Source organism: Asterias amurensis, chromosome 11, assembly GCF_032118995.1.
Source record: "Asterias amurensis chromosome 11, ASM3211899v1".
In the NCBI taxonomy this organism is placed as follows: domain Eukaryota; kingdom Metazoa; phylum Echinodermata; class Asteroidea; order Forcipulatida; family Asteriidae; genus Asterias; species Asterias amurensis.
In genome coordinates this window covers 15,230,627-15,255,184 of record NC_092658.1, presented here as the reverse complement: position 1 = coordinate 15,255,184, position 24,558 = coordinate 15,230,627, and the positions used below count along the sequence as shown (strand labels likewise).

The 24,558-nt window shown below is 38.4% G+C and overlaps 1 protein-coding gene across 1 annotated transcript; it reads right to left on the bottom strand.

Moving 5' to 3' along the window:
• Positions 1-2,168: 2,168 nt before the first annotated feature.
• LOC139943994 (BTB/POZ domain-containing protein KCTD5-like) lies at positions 2,169-24,558 on the bottom strand. Its single transcript, XM_071940920.1, has 7 exons — positions 24,334-24,558; positions 17,903-18,011; positions 16,785-16,876; positions 15,986-16,081; positions 10,901-11,026; positions 10,043-10,094; positions 2,169-9,497 (listed from the first exon to the last, which is right to left on the bottom strand). Exons 1-6 carry the CDS (start codon positions 24,556-24,558, stop codon positions 10,050-10,052), a joined length of 693 nt encoding a protein of 230 aa, XP_071797021.1. The 3' UTR covers positions 2,169-9,497; positions 10,043-10,049.

Here is a 24,558-nt window from a genome sequence, read left to right as displayed (position 1 = left end):
TTAGCGCCTACGTACTGTATTGTGTTTGTTTCCTTTTGTAAACTGATTGTTATGCGTTATTGCTTTCGATAGGGGGTCCATACTCGACAAGCTTTGCTTTTTATGGGCCCTCTCCAACTCCATTACCTAGTGCTCTGTATCATGTTTTTTTGCTTGTTTTCCGTAATTTATATTTTGCCTTTGCTTGTAAATGTAGTATTATAGTATTACTTCATGTATTATCATTATTCCATTTGCTTGTAAAACATAGTTCTTCATTCACTGCTAATTGTTTTGTTTATTTATTTGTTTGGATTTGGAAATAAAGTGAATTGAATTGAAGTGAACTGTAATACGCCCAATATCCGTAGCTAGAGTAGACATAGTGTGCCTTTTTATTTACCGTATATTGTGTGTTGTTACTATTTACTATAATTATCCGTAGTAGGAAGACCCACCAAAGCTGTTGTGAAACGATAAACTAATAATAAAAAAAATACAACAACAAAACACACCAAATTTTAGATGATCATTAAATAAAGAAGCATACACATTTTGACTCTAGTTTTAGTTTTTTTACTGTGTATGGATAGAACTTCCCATTACACTTAAAAGGCAATCAATGGATTGCATATACTTTTTGATTTATCAGCTCGTTTTATTCCCCGAAAGACCGACGAGTGCCCAACACAGAGACGGCGGCGAGCGGCACATAAGACCGCACAACAATTTACAGACTTGATTTCAAGACTACCATGTTGATGAATTTTGGAGTGCGCCACTGCATTTTTATGTGAAAATTTGTCCTTGGCGGTCAGTAAACCCTTCAAGTTTGCATTCAATTAATTTGCTGGCATCACCGTAAAAGGAGGTCTTTTGTCACCAAGAAGTCATGAAAAACATACACCACGCCCCATTATGCGCCGCGCACAACTTTCAGCCAATCAACGGTCTCAATGGATTGACAGACTTTCGGGTAATATTTATTTTTGATCCTGGCCAGCTTGAACGTGATGGGTGGTTGTCTTTGCAAGGCTATGTCCGTACCCCTGATGTTCCCTCTCTCACCTATCCTTACCAAATCTACCCCATCTATTCTTATGTTCTTTGTTGTATCCAAACCTTCTGCCACTAGATCATCTCATCTTCATTCAGGACCAGTGCTTTGGGTAGTTCTGTATAAAACGTGTATTTTTATCCTGTAGATAAACTTTTGTTTGCAAGATTGTTTCTGTCACTTACTAGAAAACTAGCATCAACACGCAACCCCCTCCCACACACAATTCTTTTTGTGCACAATAATATTTGAGCTGCCATCCTCAGAACAATAATTATCAGATTTTTATTTTATTTTAAGGATTCCCGTTTGAATTCAATTGAAAAGTACCACGCCAGTGGCAATTCTAATGAGTAGAAATAAGTTTAAAACCACAAGAGGGCGCTATTTCAGGCATTATAGGGTGCACCACAAACTCCCATTCAAAAATAAATTTTCAGACAAGTAGACTACCGATTTATTTTCGATTTTTGGTAGGTCAGCCGTTTAAAGTTTTTGCTAAATATTGCACGTTCAACAATGGCAAAGAGGGGAGCCATTATTGAAGTGTGTCCTTGAAATGCTCTGTGGTGCAATCTTAGGCCAATCAGAGGCCTTATGAATGAAACAGAACATGAAGCCTTTAGAATGTGCCTTTAGCAGTTGAACCTTCTGGGTTAACAGCATCTTCAGGTGTGGATCTACGACACAAATTTTAGGGGGAAAATCTCTTGAAACATGAGCATGTGAATTTGAAGCCTTCACAGTGTGGGTCCGGGCCCGCTTAAGGGCACGGGAACATTTTGCATTCTAGATGCTCTGTGGTGCAATCTTAGGCCAATTTTGAGAGGGGGGGGGGGGAGACCTTGGAACCAAGGCAACCTCGGCAACCATCAATTAAAAGATATTGCCCCATTCCCCTCAAATACATTATTATGTATAACCATGCGGCTGTTCTAGTGCTCTAAAAGATTTGTGTGTCACAAATAACCTCTTCTCCAATTATTTTTGTTGCGATATCGATGACTCCGGTCCCCAATCAAGACTATGTTTAGTGCACTCCACAAAGTGAAATGAGTCAACACATCTTCTTCATAACGGGGAAAGACCCTCAATAAAAAATGTTGCACTGCCCATCGCTTTGAAATCAAACTTCAAAATGACATGTACATAAGATTTTATTGAAACGGTTTTAATACAGTACTTTTTAAGTTTTCTTATCAAACTTGAATGCTGATTACTTATTGGTATAAAATAAGGACATGGCAATGGCACATAGAATTGCATTAGAAAATGAAAAATCAAATATTAACAAAAAATTCCTTTTTAATTTAAGGTTTACATCTCATGCATACACTTGAAGAGAAAAAAATCACAAAACCCCTACAATCATACACCTCTGGACTTACTCTACAGGAATATATTAATCCTTTCTAAAAAATAAATACATACTATACATGAATCCGTCTGCATTCTACAGGAGTGGTTTAGTTTTTCTAACTAGCCTTTTCCCTCACTTTATTTACCCAATTAACCTGACCATGGTAATTCCTGCTTGTACCATTTTGGGATTCCCTGTGTGTTACTGTGCAGTGCGGATTTTAGGCAATGCGCTCGCAGTTTTAAGCATTTTGACTCTCAAGATGGAAGACCATGGACACACAGTTAGTTGCCATGTTTGATGTCAGCACAAGAGGCCTAGAAGCAGGCATTTAATATTTTTCCGACTTAAGTGTAATTTCCAATTTAATTGCTCTAGGGGAAAAATCAGGCAAAATTGTTTAAAAGCCTAAATTAAACTCTATACCAATTAGCAGGTAGGTCAGCCCATGTAATCAAAATATTTTACCTAATTTTTTACAGAAGAACAAAATATCATGCCTGTGTTTACTTCAACTTTGATGGCTCCATCAAAATCCAACAGCATACAGGTCAATCTCGGTGGTCTAATTGGTAAGACACTGCTCTAGAATTGCAAGGGGCATGGGTTCGAATCCCACCCAAGTAATATAGCTGTGATTTTTTTTTCACAGGACTCTGGAAAGTACCGAGTATTCAGTGCTGACACACATCGGTGTAAGGGTAAAAAATTAATAGCATACAGTGAATTCAACAAAAAAGCAATTGAGCTCCGACACCAAGGTTTTCATAGTAACTATACATACAGACGTGTCTACCCTGCTAACATGGCAACTAGACCATCACTGGGTCATCTTACCATGACCTCAACAACTTTAAAGATCTTATTTACAATCTCCTGACTCTCAGAGCCTTGCAGCTGGGGGTGGGGGAATAGTAAAAGTGCTAAAACATCACTCTGACTCAACACTTGCACATTTCTACAAAAGAAAGTTGGCAAAAAATGATGATCAATTAAAATACAAAGTTTCTGGTTCTTCTTAAAGGCACTGGACAAGTTTGGTAATTACTCAAAGTATATAATTAGCGTACAAAAATATTTGGTAAGGAGCAACAGAGAGCGGTCAATTGTATAAAACATTGTGAGAAGCGACTCCCTCTGAAGTAATGTAGTTTTTAAGAAAGAGGTAATTTTTCACTAAATTATTTAAATCTGAGAAATACTTCAGGCCTGAAGCCTTTCTCAAGCATCTGAAAGCACTCACATCTGTGCAACTGGTAGGGTGTGTTTTCTTTCATTGTTTTCTTGCAACTTCATATTCAATGACCAATTGAGCTAAATAGTTTACAGATTTGTTAATTTATGCATAAGTTGGGATAAACCAAGTGAAAATACTTGTCTTTGACATTTTACCAAACATGTACAGTGCTTTTAAGCCAAATCAGTTGTCAAAGTTTCGGGGAAAAAAATAATGAAAACACTTGTTAAAGGCACTGGACAGCTTTGGTAATAGTCAAAGTCCAATCTTCTCACTTGGTGTATCTCAACATATGCATGAAATAACAAACCTTTGAAAATTGGTCGTCTAAGTTGCGAGAGAATAATGGAAGAAAAAACACCCTACAAGTTGTGCTTTCAAATGCTGGAGTTCGAGACCTCAGCTGAGGTCTAGATTCAATCCAATCATGTATAGAGTGAGATATAACTTCCTCCTCAAAAACTACATTACTTCAGAAGGAGTCGTTTCTCACTATGTTTTATACTATCAATATAAACCACAAGGGAAACTGACTGGGTGAATTTTGAAATGATTTTGGGGGTTGAACAAAGAATTGACTAGAGTGGGATTCGAACCAATGACCTCCGGATTAATGTGCCGGTACGTCAATCCGGAGGTCGTATGTTCGAATCCCACTCTAGTCAATTCTTTGTTCAACCCCCCCCCCATAAAAAAAAAAGTTTTATACTATCAACATTCCTCGTTACCAGCTAAATTTTAATGCTTACAATTATTTTGAGTAATTACCAAACGTGTCAAGTGCTTTTAAACATCACCATCAAACCAACGATTCCTCATTGTTTTCTATACATCAAAATCAAGCAATAAACACTATAAGCAATAGGTATCTCTACTGTACGTAATGAGGTATGGGTCTAATTTGAACTTCTATACAAGACGGTAGTTACTTTGGGAATGGGTTTTGGGAAATGAAACATTTTTGTTTAAGAAATATTCTTCTCTTAGGCACATAAGAAATTGACTGGAAAATCTCTGCACAGTGCAGTGGTTAGCATTTGATCACTTGGCTTGTGTTTGAGAAGGAGCATAATAAAAAACTCATTAACATTCTCTTGAAAACTGTCTGTTTTGATACCTTTTGTGATCAAGTTTTTGGTCATGACATGTATCCTCACTCACTGTGAATGAAGATGTTCATGAATGTTATATAGAAGTTCAACTTCATTAGTTGTCAAGTTTTTGAGAGAAAAAAAAAGTGAAAATCACAGAGGAGAGTCAAGTAAATCTGTTGTACTTGCTAAAATATTTTTTTGTCGCACTGAGACGAACATTATTTTTGTGAAATTGTTTTACTCATTTCTCAAAACCTATAGCACCTCAAAAAGTAATATTTTAAGAGATACTTTCGACTGTTGGACTTTTGTGTTTTGTGTTGTACAAAAAGTATCCAAACGATTTAACCGGAGCAGGCAGTAGTTTTACCTTGGTAATGTCAGGTGTCCCAAAGTAGGACATGCAGCTTGCATTTTTTTTCTGCCGACACTCGCTCCTTTTATTTTGGAATGTCTGGTCTTAACATCCCCGCGAGGATGTGCCAATATTTTTAAGCATTCTGAGTTTTGACACCCTCTTTTATATATACCCTAGATCCATCAAACGCAGTTTTCGCCCTGATTTTATACACGGCAGTATACATAAAATTAAGAAGGTTAGGTAATGCACATTTGCCAACCAAATGACAAAGGTCTGTGTGTGTTGGATATCTATTGCGCCCTCTATTGGCCAAATTGTTGTTGGCCTTTTGGCAACCACCATTGATTTTATCAGAGGTACAATCATGGAGGTAGAATGTTTAACGCATCACTGTCCTCAAAGGTATCCTTGCTACCATAGGCAGCACGCCGTATCATCCGCAAACTCTGCGGAACTCTGCGTACATCTCTAACCCCTGGAAGGGAAATTCTGATCTGTGTTGTGAATTAGCTATCATATACTCGTAAAATCTGAAACGCTTAAGTTTCCAAAAAGTTCTTTTTGTCGCAAGGCATTCGATATAAAGATGATAGTGTTCACTTTTTTTGTCACGCAACACTGACCGCCAAGTTTCCTACAACTTTCCACACAGCACATCCAGCCTGAGAGTGATTAATGCCAACGCAGAATGGAGACGCGCAACCACATGACTTATTTAAATATCCTATATATTTTGATAATTTTAGGTCACACTTCAAGGGGGTTACGATCGAGCCACGCATTCTGAGACTGCATAGAAAATGGCGCGGCAAGATCATACACCAATTGGAACCAGGTTGCCTCCAAGGATCTCCAGGGAGAATCAATAATTTAGATCATAAAGTCTCTGAATTTGAACACTTGTACAAACCCATACGACTCTCACAGGCACAATGTGTGTTAAATACATGAAGCACACGGCAGTCTTCAAGTCAGAGCAGTATATTGACATAGTTGTGACACAGAGGGAACAGTAATCTTCAGTCACATAGTTGCTGATTTCAGTCCAAATGAAGCACAACCCAAAGTGCAGACTAGTCCGTCACCCTGTGTTCGCCCATGCATGTTTTTTGGACACAAAATTGCTTCTAATCGCAAGTTTTCAAAGCCTATTACACAGCTCCAAATTACACAATGCTGTCTCAAACACTTGAAAACTACATCTTTTGACAATGCACATCAAAATCACATGCAACAGTGTTTATAAATAAAAAAACGCATCTGCAGTGACAAAGCATTCTCTCCTATAACAAATACTTAGTTTATATTTTTATATGAAAAACTGTTATATACACGTACATGTACACCTCTCCCATTTATTCTCTTTGCTTTCACAAAATGCCCACCTAAAAAAAAAAAAAAAAAAAAAAAAACAGAATTGCACTGACATCTGATACATGAAACAGTTGACCATTTTCACCAGGCCTGGAATCATACAGAGGCAATGGCCCCTGTTGCCCCTGATCTTGGACTTGGTGCCCCTTCAAAAAGCTTCTCATAGTCTTAAAGATTTCCCAAAGGAAGTTCCCCTTTGCAAAATGAAAATGGCCTTGCCCTCTCAAAGGCGAAATTCCAGGCTTGTTACACACACAAAATATTTGAGCATCTTTCAATGTACTACACATCGATGCTACTACACATTATTCAAATATCTACTCTAAAAGAGATTATGGCACGATAAAACTGCATAGTAATTAAAAACACTGTATATCAAAGCCTCTATGTTTCTAAACTTTCCATTTTTTAAAACCATTTCATGTTTTACACTTTGAGAAAATAATGTAACATGCCTCAACTCCTCTAGCCTGTCATACATGTATCAGACAATGACCCAATTTCACAGTTTTCTGCTCAGCAGAAACCGTAAAGCAAGTTGGAAATGGCCATCGTGGCTTCGCCACTTGCGGGTGTCGTCTCCCGTTCCAGTCGCTTGGAACCCCGGCTATACGAAGCTGTTCAAGCAACAAAGGCCTTGACAAAAGGCTATATGAAATTGGGTTCATAACTTCACATTGTATGTAGCATATTAGTGCTGTGCAAACAAATGACGTACAAACAACCCATTGCATAATGACAGCCAAAATCAGACATAAGAAACGACCTCACACCATCTTAACTTTTACCGAGCGGATGCACACTGACATAGGCCATGTCGAAATTGGGAGCTACAGCTAGGGCTACAGCTAGCGGCAAGACTTCTGCGTCGTCATGGACGTCCTTAGCAGCACTCTTAGCAACAGCCATTGCTGTAGGTGCCAATTCGGATACGGCCCGACTGAAACCAAACATAGGCTGTCTGAAATAGTTGGGTGTCTTTTTCAAATCGTGGTCTGGGCCGCCTGTCATAGACTTGCTTTAAAAAAAACTTGCTTTAAAAAAAACTAGCTAAGCACAATAAATTAGCCTAAGATTGTTACCAGCCAAACCATCATGTCACACCATCTATAACTGGTGTCCCACTAATTTTTGCGTCAACAGAAATTTGTCAAGCAATCATTTCTGTTTAAGCATCTCGATAGTCACGGGAAATGTACCAAAACACTGAAACAAGTGTTCGGTGGGTTTGAATTTGTTCTTGATGCTTGTTGGTACTGTGAACATTTGAAACTAAGTCACACACACTGTAGTTGAACTATCTGTACAATAAATTGATGCTGATGTCATTGTGGGTTTCCAGATTAGGGACAACAGATACCCGGTACCACCCTTAATTGGCATTGTGGGTTCCAATATGGGTACAAGTATACCCAACTGGGATATTGTTAATGATAACACGGCACTTCAATAGACCGTAATGAATATGACGTCACCGTTCAAATATCTGCCCTACAACATGACGTCTTTGCGCGCGTGCGCGTGTGTGTGTGTGTGTGTATGCGTGCATGTGCCGTATAAATCAAACCGGGAATGCTGCGTGCTTCATTGATGTACGCATATGGGTGGGCATACGGTTTGCCCTACAAGACGGCGACTTTCATAGCAAAAGGGGGGTTATTCATCAATAGGGTCTAAATCCAAATTTGGACAGCTTTGGTAATAATGACCTAGAGAGAACAACTACTGTACATGTAAGGATCATTCACACCCATAATTGGGTACCATCAATATCGATGGGATGAATAAGTTATAAATTGGGTTTTGTGTTTTGCAGCAAATGTCCGAGCAGGTTCTTATAAAGTTAGTGCATACATTTAGCGTGCAGCGTTTAAGAACCCCAGCATGGGGAGCAATACAAAAATGAGGTCATCTCAGAAGGGACGTTTGGGCTGTAAACAGATAATAAACCCAATTTGTAAGGTGTGGGTTGCATTAACCCAGAAGGGCAAGGTAGATTTCCTGAGATTCAGACGTCAGATACATACGCAGAAGTCAAGTTTTATCGTAACTTTTGCATTTTTTTCATGATTACTAAGCTGAGAAACGCTATCAAAATCAGAAGACAAACATTATTTTTTCCTTGAGAGGTACACAATGTATCTAGACTGAAATATTGGAATGAAAAAGTTTTCAAATCTTAACTACAGTAACAAATTGCCTGATCTGTCGGAATTCGCCACATCCAGTGCATGGTAATATTTTGAAGGTAACCATCAAAACTGCTCACACAAAAGCATGGGATTTGGCTGGTCCTCTGTGCCTTACATGCTACGAACACTGCCACCAAGTGGCTCACAAGTGACTGAGTAAAACATACATTTTGTTTATACTATAGAAACATTTCACCGACTCAAGGCAAGGAAATGTTCCCACTTAACAGCTGCATAATGAAGAAATAAAAAACATTCAAAGATCATAGAAAACCTAAGGTATGTGAAAGAAAAACGGCTTGATGGGGAGACTACTTGGCTGAGGAGCAAGCCTGATAAAACTCTGTTGCTGGAGAACAGATAAACCGCAATGACGGATTGAGGTGAGACTAGTTGACAGATACATGTTGGCTGGCCTGGTGACACCCACCCCAGAGCTGTGACTGGCTTAAGACGAGACTAGTGAACAGATGGGATGGCCTAGTGACACCCATCCTAGAGCTGTGTGCAAAGAAACTGTAATAACTTGCTTCAAGTGAGACTAGTTGACAGATAGGCTGGCCTGGTGACACCTACCATAGAGCTGTGAGCAAAGAAACTGTGATGACTGGCTTGAGGCGAGACTAGTTGACTGATAACCAATCCTGGTAAAACTCTGGTGCTATAATAAGCAAAGAAACTGCGATGACTGACTTGAGTTGAGACTAGCCGGCAAGCCTGATGATACCTTAGTGTTGACAAACTAAGAAACTGTAGAGGTCCAGAGATGAGAAACTTCCCAACAAGAAATTTCCGACATCGTCTCATGATTTACTTGAAGAGATAAAATGAAGTGGTTGGTCCCTGTGTAAGAAAAACAAAATCACGGTGACAAGAACTGGTGAGTGAGGCTTACATTACATTAAATTGTGCATTTAATTCTAGTCTTTGAATTAAAGTGTATTGAAAGTTCAATTAAAAGTAGAACGGATGTGCGCTGTATGCATACATTTGTACATCTTGCACACTGTCTGACTGTGTTCAGCGATCAGGTCCACATTTTCACAAATTTTCACTTTTGCAAAGGATTTTGGTACTTTTTGTAACACAAAACACAATGTCCATAGATTTACATTAAACTTCCACCGTCTGAAGATAATGATAGTAGAAACCTTACCTTAAAATATTGTTTGCTAATATTATGTAGTTTTTGAGAAATAAGTAAAACAATGTCTCGAAAATATGTTTTAAATGCTAAAATAATTTTCGTCTCCTGAGAAGTATAGAACTGCATACTATTATCATCATTATTATTTGCAACTTCACTTGTTTAAAGGATATAAATACACGTAGAGGAATGTGCTTTAAAAAAAACAAGCATAATGAAAGAGGAATGATTTGACACTGACCTTAGCTCTATGACCTATGATCTCTCAACCGGAATGCCCGTTCTTGTAAGATCTGAAAATGAAAAATTACAAAGGACAACATGTTAACTTTTGGCAGTGGCATTGTCACCTCCTCACCTCTTTGATCAAGTTTGATTTAGCTTCACAACCAGAACTAATGAATGTACATGAAAACGAAATGAAAAGAACCCAACCCTAACTTAAAGGCACTGGGTGGATTTCACAAACAGTCAAGACTGGTCTTATCTCGAGTTGGGACGAGTTACTTGACCTAACTTAGGACTAGTCCTTACTCTTTGTGAAATCAACCCCTCGACACATTTGGTAATTGTCAAAGACCACTCTTATCACTTGGTTGTATCTCAACATAAATGCATAAAATAAGAAACCTGTGAAAACTTGAACTCAATTGGTTGTCGACGTTGCAAAAGAATAATGGAAGAAGAAAAAAAACACTCTTGTCGCACAAGTTGTGTGCTTTCAGATACCTTGACTTGGAGACCTCAGCTGAAGGCTCAAAATCAATTCAAATATTTTAGTGAGAAATTACTAAAACTACATTACTTCAGAGAGAGCTGTTTCTCACAATGTTTTATACTATCACAGGCCTGTATGCTTCGTTTTTGAAAGGGCAAGGGCACCAAGGCATTTCTCTTTGGCAAAGGGCACCCTATGAGGAAATTGTAAATTTCTACTGGAGCATTTCAAGGGCACCAAGGCACCGGCAAGGGGCAACGGAGGCAATCGCCTCTGTTGCCTCCGTGAAGTATCAGGCCTGCTATCAACTCGGATGGCGCTTCTTGAGAGTGCGCCGTCATACGCAAGGGGTCAATAGTAAAGAAGTGGAAGAACGTTTACCTTTGCTTTGTCTGTTGGTTCTGCCGTGGGAATCCCGTCTGTGTTGTTTAGTTCCTTAGATACCACACACAAGAACTCACACTGGTCCTCATTGCTATAGTTATAAGATGAACCAATGTTTACCAGCTAAATAAAAGAAGAGATAAAAACAATGACAGGTTAAGAGACAAAAGATTTGGAAGGATAATTAAGTTATCCAGTCTTAAGGGAGTATATACAATTAAAGCTTTGTCACTCAGTTATCAAGATAAGAGAATGAACTTTGCACAGTGTTTTTTCCAGTTTTTATGAATCACAGTCTAAAAGGTAAAAGTATGAAATTTGCAGATGCAAATTAATTTACTACATAACCGATTTTCAAACTATTTTAAGTTTCCTAGACTCTTATGGCAAAGATCAAAACTCTTCTATCTTGAAATCAGTATCATCTTTGAAGCACTTAAAGACACTGGACACTGTTGGTAATTGTCAAAGACCAGAGTTCCTACTTGGTGTATCTCAACATATGCATAAAATAAAAAACCTGTGAAAATGTGAGCTAAATTGGTCGTCAAAGTTGTGAGATAATAATGAAAGAAAAAACACCCTTGTACACACAAAGTTGTGTGCTTTCCGATGCTTGATTTCGAGACCTCAAAATCTAATTCTGAGGTCTCGAAATCAAAAATCGTGGAAAATGACTTCTTCCTCAAAAACTATGTTACTTCAGAGGGAGCCATTTCTGACAATGTTTTATACTATCAACAGCTCTCCATAACTCGTTACCAAGTAAAGTTTTATGCTGATAAATATTTTGAGTAATTACCAATAGTGTCCACTGCTTTTAATCAAAGCAAACAACACGGGACAGCTCTGGGTTTGTGCACAAACACCTAATGTCTAGTTATTAATATTATTAATAATATTTAATGTGTCTATCCTCTCACTCTTCCAGGCTTCCCCTTGAGAACTTTCTAGAAAACATCCCCCAGACAGGGATTACAGAATCACTCTTAAAGCGTTCCATTTTACTCTTGACATGCGACGGCTCAAGCAAGCCAGAGTTCCTAATTGATATTCACGACCAGCCTGACTCACGACCATGCAGGCGCCTCATCACTATGCCTTGCCAATGGCAATGCCCTTACAAGCAAAGTATACCTTTGTTTTTTTGGAACCCTTACATTTTGGTTGCGTGTTTGAGACATTGCTGAAACTCTGGAGCAAATGTGCACAAAGCAAGAATAATTCCTTAAAAGGAAGGTACATGTTTGGTTATTGTCAAAAACCAGTCTTCTGTATCCACTTATAACCATAAAATAACAAGCCTGTGAAAATTTGGGCTCAATTCGTTATCGAAGTTGCGAGAAAATGATGAAAGAAAAAACACCCTTGTTGGACGAATTTGTGTGCTTTCAGATAGGAATAAAAGACTTCTAGCTAGAAGTCTTTTATTATTTTAGTGAAAAAAATTACCTCTTTCTCAAAAACTATGTTTCTTCAGAGGGAGTCGTTTCCCACAATGTTCTATACTATCAACAGCTCTCAAATGCTTCTTACCAAGTCAGTTTTTAAGTTAATATTTGTTTTGAGTAATTACCAAACGTGTACCTTCCCTTTAAAAATATTACTGACAGTAATGCTTCTCCGGTTCAAACCTTGGGTCATACAAAACTGACATCATTACTTTGAAATGAAATTATTCTCAAAATGCTTTGTACTATCGAAAGCTGCTGTAAGCTTCTAACCAGTCAATTTTTATTGGCATTAATTTTAAGAGTGATTTACCAAACCAACACTTCTGGTGATTATTTGTGTGGGAAGAATTTCATTATCGTTTAAAAAAAAAGTTAGTTGTTAATTTTATGATGTCTGTACTGTGACCAATCATCCATTTAAATTATTACTGTCTGAAAATGCTGAGGTCTTTACAAATTATGTTGGATTATTGTAATGAAAAGTCGTGAGCGACACAAATGGTTCACCAAGCTTGAAGTTGCGACTACTTTTGTAGTTACATGTATGGTGGCACGATTAACCGAGTAACTGAAAAACTGTAGTTGTGAGTCGACTAAGAAATCAACAGTCGTGACTTTGACACTAGTCGCACTAGTTGCCCAAGCTTGATGAGAAATCCCTAATTTTGCAAAGAAAAATCCCTTTACTTCAGAGTTACGATTTCTGTAGGTCGTAGAGATCTAGACAAGTTTAATGAATGTTGTTGCATGAATTAAAGCTTCTCTCTTATCATCTCTTGGATTTCTTTCTTTTCTTCTAGTCTTCCACAAAGGGCTGGATTAATTAAAAGACGACAGCAGGTCACTTTTTCAAAGTCGAGTCACTGACATTGCACTTAATTATTTCCTGCACAAGGGTGGCCACCATTCCGGACAGCAATCCATTCTGACTTGAGTGTCTCTCCTTCATACATTATGCAAGCCTAAAGTGCTACTGTTATTGCACTAAGGTTCAGTTTGATTTCAATTAGAATGTTCAGTGTGGACAATTCAGAGGATGGTCAGCTCAGACGTTGATGAAAATTACATGAGAATTACTAAAGGACACTAAAGGATTAACAGAGAGCGCTGCTTGTATACATTACATATACATGTACATGGTACATGTATATAGTGCACGTATATACATGTACATGTAGTGCAGGGGTGAGAGTCATTACTAACGAAAAAGTCTGAAACTTGGATACAAATTCAAAGGTATTCCAATGATGGCATTTCTACCGTTTGGTAACCCCTGGGGTTATAGATTCCAAGGAGCTTTTGGAAACAGTATCCAAAGCACTAGAGAAGTAGACCAATCAGTATGACTATTATTTATTTAGTTGTGGAAACAAAATTGTATGATTTTCTTCACCAGGCCGACATAAAAAGTCTGAATTCAGACAAAAGTCTGAACAATCTCATCCCTGATAAGTGATAGTGTTCATATTCTAGTAAAGTTATTGCGTCAGACACTAGCCTACATGTACATAGCTGCTGCACACCCAAAATATTTTGCTACTTCCAGCTCTATACACGTACACTAGCTGGAATTTCATTTGTGTGTAATTTTACCCCCCAAAAACACTTAGACGGAAACTTTAATTTCTCCAGTGACCTTATAGTCTTTGAAGGAATATTCTGTTACGACTGGTGCCCCAATCATTTGTTGCTTAGCAAACCAATATGCTGAGCAGTATTTGTTGCTAAACTGCTTTATGAAATTGGGCCCTGCCCGTTTACAAAAGCTTCTTTTTTCCCAAAAAGAAAACAACCCCCCAAAACCCATCAGTCCAAATGACTAGACCACACTGATATTGTACACACTGTTTTTGTGTACAAACTGTACATGTGAACATGTACCCGAACAATGGGGGGGGGGAGTCTGTTGGCTTGTGAAAATCTCTAAGGAACCCTGCTAAATGGATAGTGAGATTGAGAGCATGCTTACCACCCACTCTCCTACAAGCACTCTTACCTCTGCCTCTAGAGGGAGGGCTCTAGTACCGAGTGGGACACCGTCAGAATGTGGATGAGTACAGTCAGGTACAGTGGTATACATGCAGTGTACTATATAAAGTATGTATGTACGTAGGATTCATCAGGGATGCATGGCCATGCCTCGAGTCTGGGATGAATGCACTTTTTTTGTCAGTATAAAACACTTTCCACCAACAGAATTTATTTTTTAAAGCATACTGCTGCCGCGAGCAACTATGTTTGTTTCTTTTGACCTGTTGCGCATCCATGCAACACCGAGAGAAAAAATGTGCCAGAGATCTCGGGCTCAAATCCCAATGAGGACCATTTGCTTTTTCTCTCATCCCATGTTTGGTTATTTCACTTCTATGGTGACTAGGCACCAAACCAAATCAAATGTTGTGTTTGTTACGAGCAACTACATGTATGTAAGCAGTACATGTACATGTATGTTCTCTAAATATATGTGCTATGAAAATATTGTACTTTGCAGAAAACACACGTATTATTTTCAACACTGCCTTATCTGCACAAACTTGGGTAAACCTGTTACAAACCAACTACCATAAAGAAAGATTATGACTAGGGCCCAATTTCATAGAGCTGCTTTAAAAGCACAATTTTTTTTACTAAGAACAAGAAAAATGTGCTTACCAGAATAAAGGTTACCGCTCAAACTGTATGTCACATGCACAGTTTGTGACTAAATTCTGCTTATTTTTGCTTAGCAGAAAGGTGTTAAGGCATAATTCTCTGCTTAAGCAGCTCTTCAAAACTTGGCCTTGATCCAAGACTAATTAGTCATAACAGAGGTTGTTTAGTTTCACTTCAAACATTTTCCTGTTTTTGTTTCTCAGGAATAAAAAAAACAAGAGTCATCTTTGTTTTTGCAGTGCAATGAGTGCCATGCGTGTTCTGAATGTAAGAATAAAAAAAATACAACCAAACATAAGTTTCCGTCTGCAGATATTGATTTCAAATGATGATGTAGGCGTCCAGTCATTTTAAGTAACTGTTTTAAAACCCTTTAGCGGCCACAAGCTGATTGTATCAAAATGCGCATAACAGCCGCAAACAGCCCCAAGGTTTGACCTATTTCCATTTACTAGAGAGAGGTCAAAGAAAAGGTCAAGTCCAGATATGAAAGATTCCAATTAATTTTAGTATGTTAACATAGTATCCCAATTTCAAAACACAAATTGAAAATTTCTGTTTCATGTAATTTCTGTTGACAATTATTTTTACTGACAAAATATCAATAAAGAAATGAACAGTATTATAAATGTCTGGGCGTTTTGTGATGATTTTACAGAGATTGGACATAATGAGGTATGTCACTCAATTAAAAAAAAATGGCATCCCCGAACAAAGATATTGACAAAATAGGGACATCGCCAATATAGGGCTAGATAGCTCAGTTGGTAGAGCGCCGGCACGTTAATCCGGAGGTCGCTGGTTCGAATCCCACTCTAGTCAATTCTTTGTTCAACCCCAAAAAATCAATTTAAAAAAAACCTAGACTACTGGGGTTGTCCCATTGTATGTTTACTGGCCCTACAAATGTACACAAAAATCACAGGTCTCGAGCCTGTAATCCAGTGTTAATGTTGATCCCTGTCTCAGCACTCACCTGTTCAAATCTCCATCCATCTGACATTGTGGAGACCATTTGCGTTAATTCCTCTTCTTGGCACTGTAATACTCTATACACGTGCTTTAAAGAACCCTACACATAAAGACACAAAACAATAAGTTGGGATACTAGTTTCTTTCAATTTTTAAGTCAATGGTTTAAACTTCCAACGGGAAAAAAAAATGTATACATATTTGAAACATTTACAGACTCTCTAAATCAGTTCTCGGCCAGTTCTTTCTTCACTTTGAGGTTGACCCACTGTACAGTTAGAAATACGAGGCAAAATGGAAATGGACTTCTGAAAAATCTTGTACTCGGGAAAAACAAAAATGACAAACCATCAGCATTTGAGTTGGCTTCGTGGTTTCTTTTCCTTTCATCCCTGTCTAATCAGAAAGACCTTACAATTTTCAGTCCCTATGTATTTGTGTGTTTTCTTGCCGTTTCAGATTTTCCTCCCACATCTAAAACTGACATTTCATCACCACCTCCTCTTCCACATTTTCTGGGCTACAGGTAATAAGAACCTTTTGAGAGTTTCCTTATTTCATTACTTCATAGATTGAAATAAAAGTGGAGTAACTCCTGGTTCGTACTTCCTGCGAATGCGAATGTGAAACAAATTTTGACTTCACAAATTTGCAACAAATAATTTGCAATAGTTGAACTGTGTTCAACTGCTATGAAACATTCACAGCGAAAACAGCCATGTAGCGTCACAATTCGCTTCGCGTTTGCAGAAAGTATGAACCGGGCTTAACTCCGGTGTAGAAAGAGAACATTGTATTCTTACCTGTGCTGTTCGTGTATCCCTATCTCGTATTCTCTCTTTGACTGTCTTTATTAATGATGTAATGTTATAGAACTCTGCTTCTTCTAAAACACCTACATACACATAGAAAGGGGGAAAGCAAATTTGTAAAATTGAAGAAAACTTTTGCTGCGATTGTTATACCACCAAACTGAAAGCAACCACACTGGAAAGACAAGCTGTGGTAGGAGAGGTGACAGTGGTTCCAGCGGGGTATAATTTGAGGAGCAAATAATAATAAGAATCAATTTTTGTATAGCGCTTAATCACAGCCCGAAGGGCGTAACCCCTGGTCACTGGGCCATATTATTTCATTCCTTAAACCATCTCTCCCTGGGGAGTTTAGAGCCTGTGCTGTGAGTTACCACGCTCCAAGTTAATCATTCACATAAACCATCTCTGCCCTCACAGGTACCCATTTTACTCTTAGGTGGAGAGAAGCAATGGTTAAGTGTCGAACCCATCCTGATAAACCAACAGAACTTGAGTCAGAGTCAGATGCTGTTATCTGCTCGGCCACAACACCCCCAAAATGCCTATGGTTTAAACCCTGTTCACACATAGATGCCACTTCTACTACGATGGAAAAGTGGCAGAGAGAGTGGCCAATAGCGAGCCAATTGTGGGCCAAACATGGGAAGATCTCCATGAGCCTGGTTTGGTCGGGGGGTGGGATCTCCTTACATGTACATGTACTAGATTGGGAAGTTGCATTCTCTCCCCAAGCTTGCCTTGAACGTGTTCAGACTTAGCATAGCAGAGTCAGAGCCAACAATGAACTGTCTTGTTAAAGAACGTTGTGGGAACGCCATTATTGTACAAGCAATGTTAAAGTACTGAGCATTCAAATGTGAAACAATTTTTTATTATTGGAGATTGCCTGGAACTGGTTGCCTGTAAATAGCTGCGTGTGACATAGACCAGCATTGTTGGTAAAAGGGGCACAATTTCATGGCACTGCTTACCGCGGATTCTGCGCTTATGGCCCATAGAGGCAGTAAGGACAGAACTCCGAAACAAGCACCAACACAAAATTGGGCCCAGAGTGGAGGGATGGAAGGGGCCGGCCGAATGGGTCGGTCTAGCATCCTGATACACACCTTCCTCTGATAGGTCCTTGTTTAATACCAGCTTGCCATGCCTCAGGTAATTTAAAACTGGCCCAAAGTAGGTCGGGTCACGGTCGATCAGATAGGCACCGGTGTCATCCTGCAGAAAATAAATGGAAATGACAATCATTGTATTTCTGTAGTAACCACAACAACTGTACAACCATGAAAACATGCGTTCTGGATTCCTCTGTTGGACCATAGAGTAGGGACAGAGAGCAGCCTACATGCGTAGTGTTGAGCCAGAGGGGTGTCTGGCTGTCTTTTGGACACCCTGTTTTAAACATTGACACCCTGTTTTATCTGTATAAATATGTATTCTACACATAAGTGAACTATTTGGACACCAAGTTTTTAAATTTCCAGCTAATTTGAACACCCTTTCACTCAATCCTGGTTAGAAGCTTGCCTACATGTGTAAAAGGTACTGTACTGGCTAAACACAACATCATAAGGACAACAATGAACAGGAACACACAATCATCAGCCCATGGTTTGCCCTTTACTTTTTCTGTGACTGGCCGGTCACAGAAAATGGTAAAGTTGTAATTTAACTGGTCTATTACCTTTGTCACTAGTCCACATTTCTTTTTCCATATATTGAGAAATACTCTCTTATTGCGATTAGCAAATAAATCTATTTATTTGTTACCCCAGTTTTTTAGTTTTGACAGGAAGTGCCTGGTTCAGTAATGTCAATTTCAAGGTTAATGGGTTTGTACTACAAAGTATTGTGTGCAAGAGCCAGTAGATAACACGTACTATGTAGTAGGCCCCTATTTAATAGAGGTTAAATTTGCATAAAGGATAAAGAACATCCATTTTGGTTTTACTCATGCACAGATGTGTGTTAGCATTGTTATTGACCCAATTCACTTGACGTCATCATCAGAAAATCTTGGAACCGCCATACTGGTGGGCAATGGGAACTGTGCGTTATTCAGTGAGGTGCGCATTTTAGGCGACGCGGCGTTTACACATAAACCTATTGACCACCAAAATGGTGAGCTTGACACAGTTGCCGCGTGTGACGTGCGTGTGACGTGCGTGTGACGTGCGTGTGACGTGCGTGCAAGGGGTCAATACTCGGTACTTTCCTGAGTTCTGTGAACAAGAAATCACAGGCATATTGCTCGGTGGGATTGGAACCTATGACCTTTGTCTTTCTAGAGCAATTTCATACCAACTAGACCACCGAGACTGCCTGGTAGTTGGAGCCAGTTCGAATCCCATGTACATGTATGTAAGTAGTGTGCACATGATGCTACTGTAAAAAAGAGTCTTTGAGTATTGAAACACAGACCGTTCAAAGGTACTGTTTGATTGAAATAATAAATTTGATAATAAAATACATAAAAATTACATCCCCCGTTGTTACCACTTGTTTTAAAATGTGTACGTGGGCGTGTTGTACAAGTACGTTGTACAGCTGTACAGCATTGCAGAATGCAAATATCAACCTTAATAATCCCTGACTCACACATCAAGCACACGGTGACATTTAAAAAAGCAAAAATGCTTCCGCTCAACAATAACAAAACCAGGCCTTGTCAGCGGGGATGATTACTCTACGTACATGTATAACCCCAAAAGACACAAAATGCATTATAACAACGGAAAAAAGAAGGGGGAAAACAGGCCTGTCTTTATGCTTCGTTTCTGAAAGGTGGGGGCTCCAGGGCATTTTCTCATTTGTAAAGGGCACCACTCTACAATATGAGGAAATTGAAAAATTCTACTGTCAAAGCATTTCAAGGGCACCAAGGCAATGACCATAGGGCGTCCATGGAGGCAATCACCTGCATTGCCTCCATGGTACATGTATGTATCAGGCCTGAGAACAAGAATCTATATCTCCTCATGAGAGAAATACTATGGTTTAGTACATATTCAGTGGTGGTCTTAAAACAGGCTACAGGCACCCTGTGACACTCACCATTGAGCCATGCCCACCTGTTTCAGTGAGCATAGCATTTAAGTGCTATTCACACGACAGAAATGTAACTGGGGTCCCTTGCGTAATTTTAGCGTGGTTGTAAAATGTAGCAACTTTATTTTCAAGAGAACTTTGACAGTGTAGACAAAATTGTTGTCCTTTCACACCCAAGGCATATTTTGTAAAATTTTACATCCATGCTACAATTTAGCAAGGGACCCTTGCTAAATTGCTCTTGTGTGATACAGAGGGTGGGTGTGTGGGATGAGTTCGGTTAGTACTGTGTCATGTGGTAATTTCCATGGTTCACTGGTCCAGATCTCAAGTTGTAATAATGGCCAAGGGAAGACTATGGGTTGATAGCTTAGTTTGGCGTAGGCGTTCAGCCGCACAGGGGAATGCATTGACACTGTTATAATTAGGAATGTCAGACTTGGACAGTACATTCTACATAGTATCAGGTAGCTTCCCACATGTGGTTACTGTTCTGGCCCATGTTGCACATGAACACTGTGATTAAACATTACATTGTAACTGTTCACACATGTTCCATTACTTCATCCATACTAATAGAGAAAGGACCACTTCTCAATGCTTCATTTAAAGTGCTATTCACACGACAGCCATTTAACTAGGGTCGCTTGCTTAATTTCAGCATGGTTGTAAAGTGTAGCAATGTTTGACAAGATTTTGCAAGAGAACTTGAACAGTAGACAGAATTGTTTTCCTTTCATGCGAGTACATTTTGTAAAATATTACAATCAATCATGCTACAATTTAGTAAGGAACCCTTGCTAAATTGCTCTTGTGTGAAAGGGGCTATATAAGACATACTGGGCAGCTACAAACTACTCTTTGGTTTTGATCCTTTGGTTTTAATAAAGGAGAGCTCTTTCACACTCCTCATTTTCCTCCAAATTTCACACACAATAGTCTAAAGACACAATTTAGACATCCTAGGCCTATTAAATAAAATCTGACTGTTTCAATCCATGGTATAACAACACGGCTAACGATAATGTTCATACATGTATTGCAGGATTGGTTGTGTTTTGATTGTTTGATGGTTTGTTTGTTTCTCTTTTTTACATATATTGAAAGCAAATGCTTGCCACATCACTAGTTTATTTCCAGCTACTGTACATGACGTATGAATTACACCTTTTTTTTTCCCACAATTTATTTTCTCAAAAAGGCCTGTATTCATCTGAAATTTTAAGGAGTGCTTTTCAAAAAAGCGTAATGAGTCGGCAGAGGAATTATAAAACAAGTTTGTAAACATTAACTTTGTTTTTTACCCATACACTGATGTGTGTTAGCACTGTATACTCAGTACTTTCCTGAGTCCTGTCACAAAAATATCACAGGCATGTTACTCTGGTGGGATTCGAACCCACGACCCTTGCAATTCTAGAGCAGTGTCTTACCAACTAGACTACCAAGGTTGCCCGGTAGCTAGAGGCAGTTCGAGTTTGGCAGCGGGTACAACAAGAACAATATAAGAGATGTTAAATTTGCAGATCTCTTATGAAGTCTGTACACATTGTACAAAATATATGACACATTATTTGGTATACCGCTATGGAAATTTTACTGTGTGTCTGTTTTTCCTCAACTCAGTGTCTGTTTTTCCTCAACTCATCTCTGAAATTCATGAGTGAAAATGTCCACAATTAACCCTCCTGTACACATTTGGCGCATACATTTACTGTACTCCGTTTAAAGGGAAGGTACACATTTGGTATTTACTCGAAACAAATATTAACTTTAAAACTGACTTGGTAACGAGCATTGGAGAGCTGTTTTTAGTATAAAACATTGTGGGAAATGACTCCCTCTGAAGTAACATAGTTTTTGAGAAAGAGATAACTTCTCACTAAAATATTAAAAGACTTCTACCTAGAAGTCTTTATTTTTATCTGAAAACACACAAATTTGTCCAATTGATGTCTAATTGAGCAGGCTTGTTGGTTTAAATGCTTATGATGGGATACACCAAGTGTGAACACTGGTCTTTGACAATTACCAAGCGTGTACAGTGCCTATAACATGTATAACAAGATGACTAAAATCTCCCATTTACAGGCCTTGAATTTCATCCTTCCATTGCAAAATCTAAAAGTCTCTATGAAACTTTTGAAGGGGCACCAATGCCAAGACCAGGGCAATGGAAGCAAAGGTTATTCCAGGCCTGATATTATATGCCACACTGAATGCACAACATGGTGAAAAAGTAACGTACATGTACAATGTACTGTACACAGCCCACACTTTCCTACACCAAGTATGTTTAATCAGTGCCACAGATTGCTGCTGGAGAAATTGAACAAAGGTTGAGAACTCACTGTGGGCATCCTTTTCCAACAGTGGCCCAAATTCCATTGCAATTGAGCACAGCTGGTGGCTTCTCATGAAAATAAGAACACAAATTGCTGTGTGGGGTACCACAGGGGACCTTATTGGGTCCAGTGAAGATTTTTATTATTTCATGATTTTGATAAATTTTTCTAGATTTTACACAATTTAGCCTCGTTTTCTGCAGATGAATCCAATCTATTGTATTCTATAAAAATGGAGACAAAACATTTCACAAGGAAACCCTTCGTGTTTTAAACTGGGTTAAAAGGAATTTTATGTACAAGCAGCAACCTTTGATTTTTGCTGATTTATACATATTCAAAATTATCAAGAAAGGTGTGTACACAACCAAATTCATCTGTGAAAGTTTCAGCCGAATACCGTGTCTACTACTGTAGCTGAGAAAACAGCATCAAAAAATAAAAGTATTTTCACAAGAATGTTAAATATCCATGTGTGAGGTGACAGTGGATACCAACTATATCTATGGTATGGTCCCAGCATTCGCGAACAAAAACCAACCCTCAGAAATCTGAAAAACGATTCAAGCATGACTCACAGTCCTTTCTCACTCTCAGATTCATTTTTTTTTATTTTGTTGATTTTTAATCACTTGCTCGGGCATTTTAGACAAATAAATTTGGCAGGATTCTTACCACCATTCTTTAGAACATAAAAACAAATGTATCCTGGTGTCATGTGTTTTCAGTAGGATAACAGGAAAATTGTTCACAATCAAAAACTAAATATTTTTTTTCAAATCATCTATCCAATTTTTTAACAATAACACTTTCACTTCATGGTGTGTTGAAATTTTTAAAGTTTTTTTTATGTTGCGAGAGACAGTCCGCCATTAACAGTGCTTGTGCATGCACGACATTGGAGCAACGTCATATGTTTTCACACCTTTCATTGGTTGGTATTTTATTGAATATTCAGAAGCTAGTATGGCGGGCAAAGTAAATCAAAAATATTATTCAATTAGTACTTAACAAATTAAATTACATTTTTGTCCTAAGGCATTATGGCTACTATATTAGAATCCAGAGATATCATAAGGCATGAAAGTAAAACACCCCACCCCCCCCCCCCCCCCCCCTTGATGCACTCACACTTCATAACAATCCGTTTTCCCCCATTTCAGACCAGTAATGTTTGGTTTCAGGAGATAAGAAACCAATCTATGATATTTTCTCTTAAATGTAGACTTAATATTTATTACGCTTATCGGAATTTATAACAGTTATGCAGTAAATAAATAAAAAAAAATTGTTGTCATTTTCACTTAAAATATTTTAATATTTTCCCCACATTTGCGCACCATAGAATCCCAAATAGTAACCACCTCACGTGATCCATCTAGTGACTAAAGCAGAATGAAACTCAATCTAGCAGATAGTAATTTTGTTTTGAACTTTCAAGGTTGGATGATGTTTCTTTGACTCACTTGAATGTTGGCATAATAATGCACTAGTGATTAGTACCAAAAATCAATCATTTTATAAATGTTTTAGAGCATAACCAACGACAGACAGGAAACTTTATTCTCAGCATGATTAAGCCTGATGAAAATACAGACCGTGAGTAAACTGCATAGCTTCTGTCACCGGTGCAGTTTGCACAATTTCGCTGTTAAACGGGAATCAAAGTTGGGGACTGAAAACATATGAGGGTCGATAACGTATGACGCTACGATACAAGTTTGCGGATATTTTTTGGTTTAGTGGATGGGAATTTTTACAATTTAAAGTAACACTCTTGATCACAGGGGGGACACAGTTGATCATTGATGAAAATACGGTGACAATGACACTATTTGCTTTATAAAAATAGGTAATTTTATAACTAAATAAACACTTTATTAAACTTTGAGGTAGACACTAAAAATAAAATATTATTTTTGCAAACAAACGTCCACATCACATGTGACTTTCCCTTTTCAACAATGTAGAGTTTGTAAATTGTATCTTTCTTTAAAATCTTGCCAATAAACCATTATTACGCTGACATAGTGACAACAGTTAAACAAAATATGATCCTCCCTTTAAACAAATAACTATATTGATTTAATTATTTTGATATGATTTTTAACGAATTAACCAGTAAAATTTAAAACAGGATCACTCACCGTGTCCGAACTTAGGTCCGGGACTGGATCATCTTGACATAATCTGCATAGAAATGACTTGGGATCTCTACATAGTGTCGTCCTAGTGGTCAAGAAATATGTTCCTCCTACATTCAGCCGAACCCACTTCGATTCTGTTTTCTCTTGGACGCCGTTTTGTCGAGAAACGTCTGTTTCCATTGTCAAGTGATTGCTGCTCACTGCACCGACCCCACCAGTCGCCAT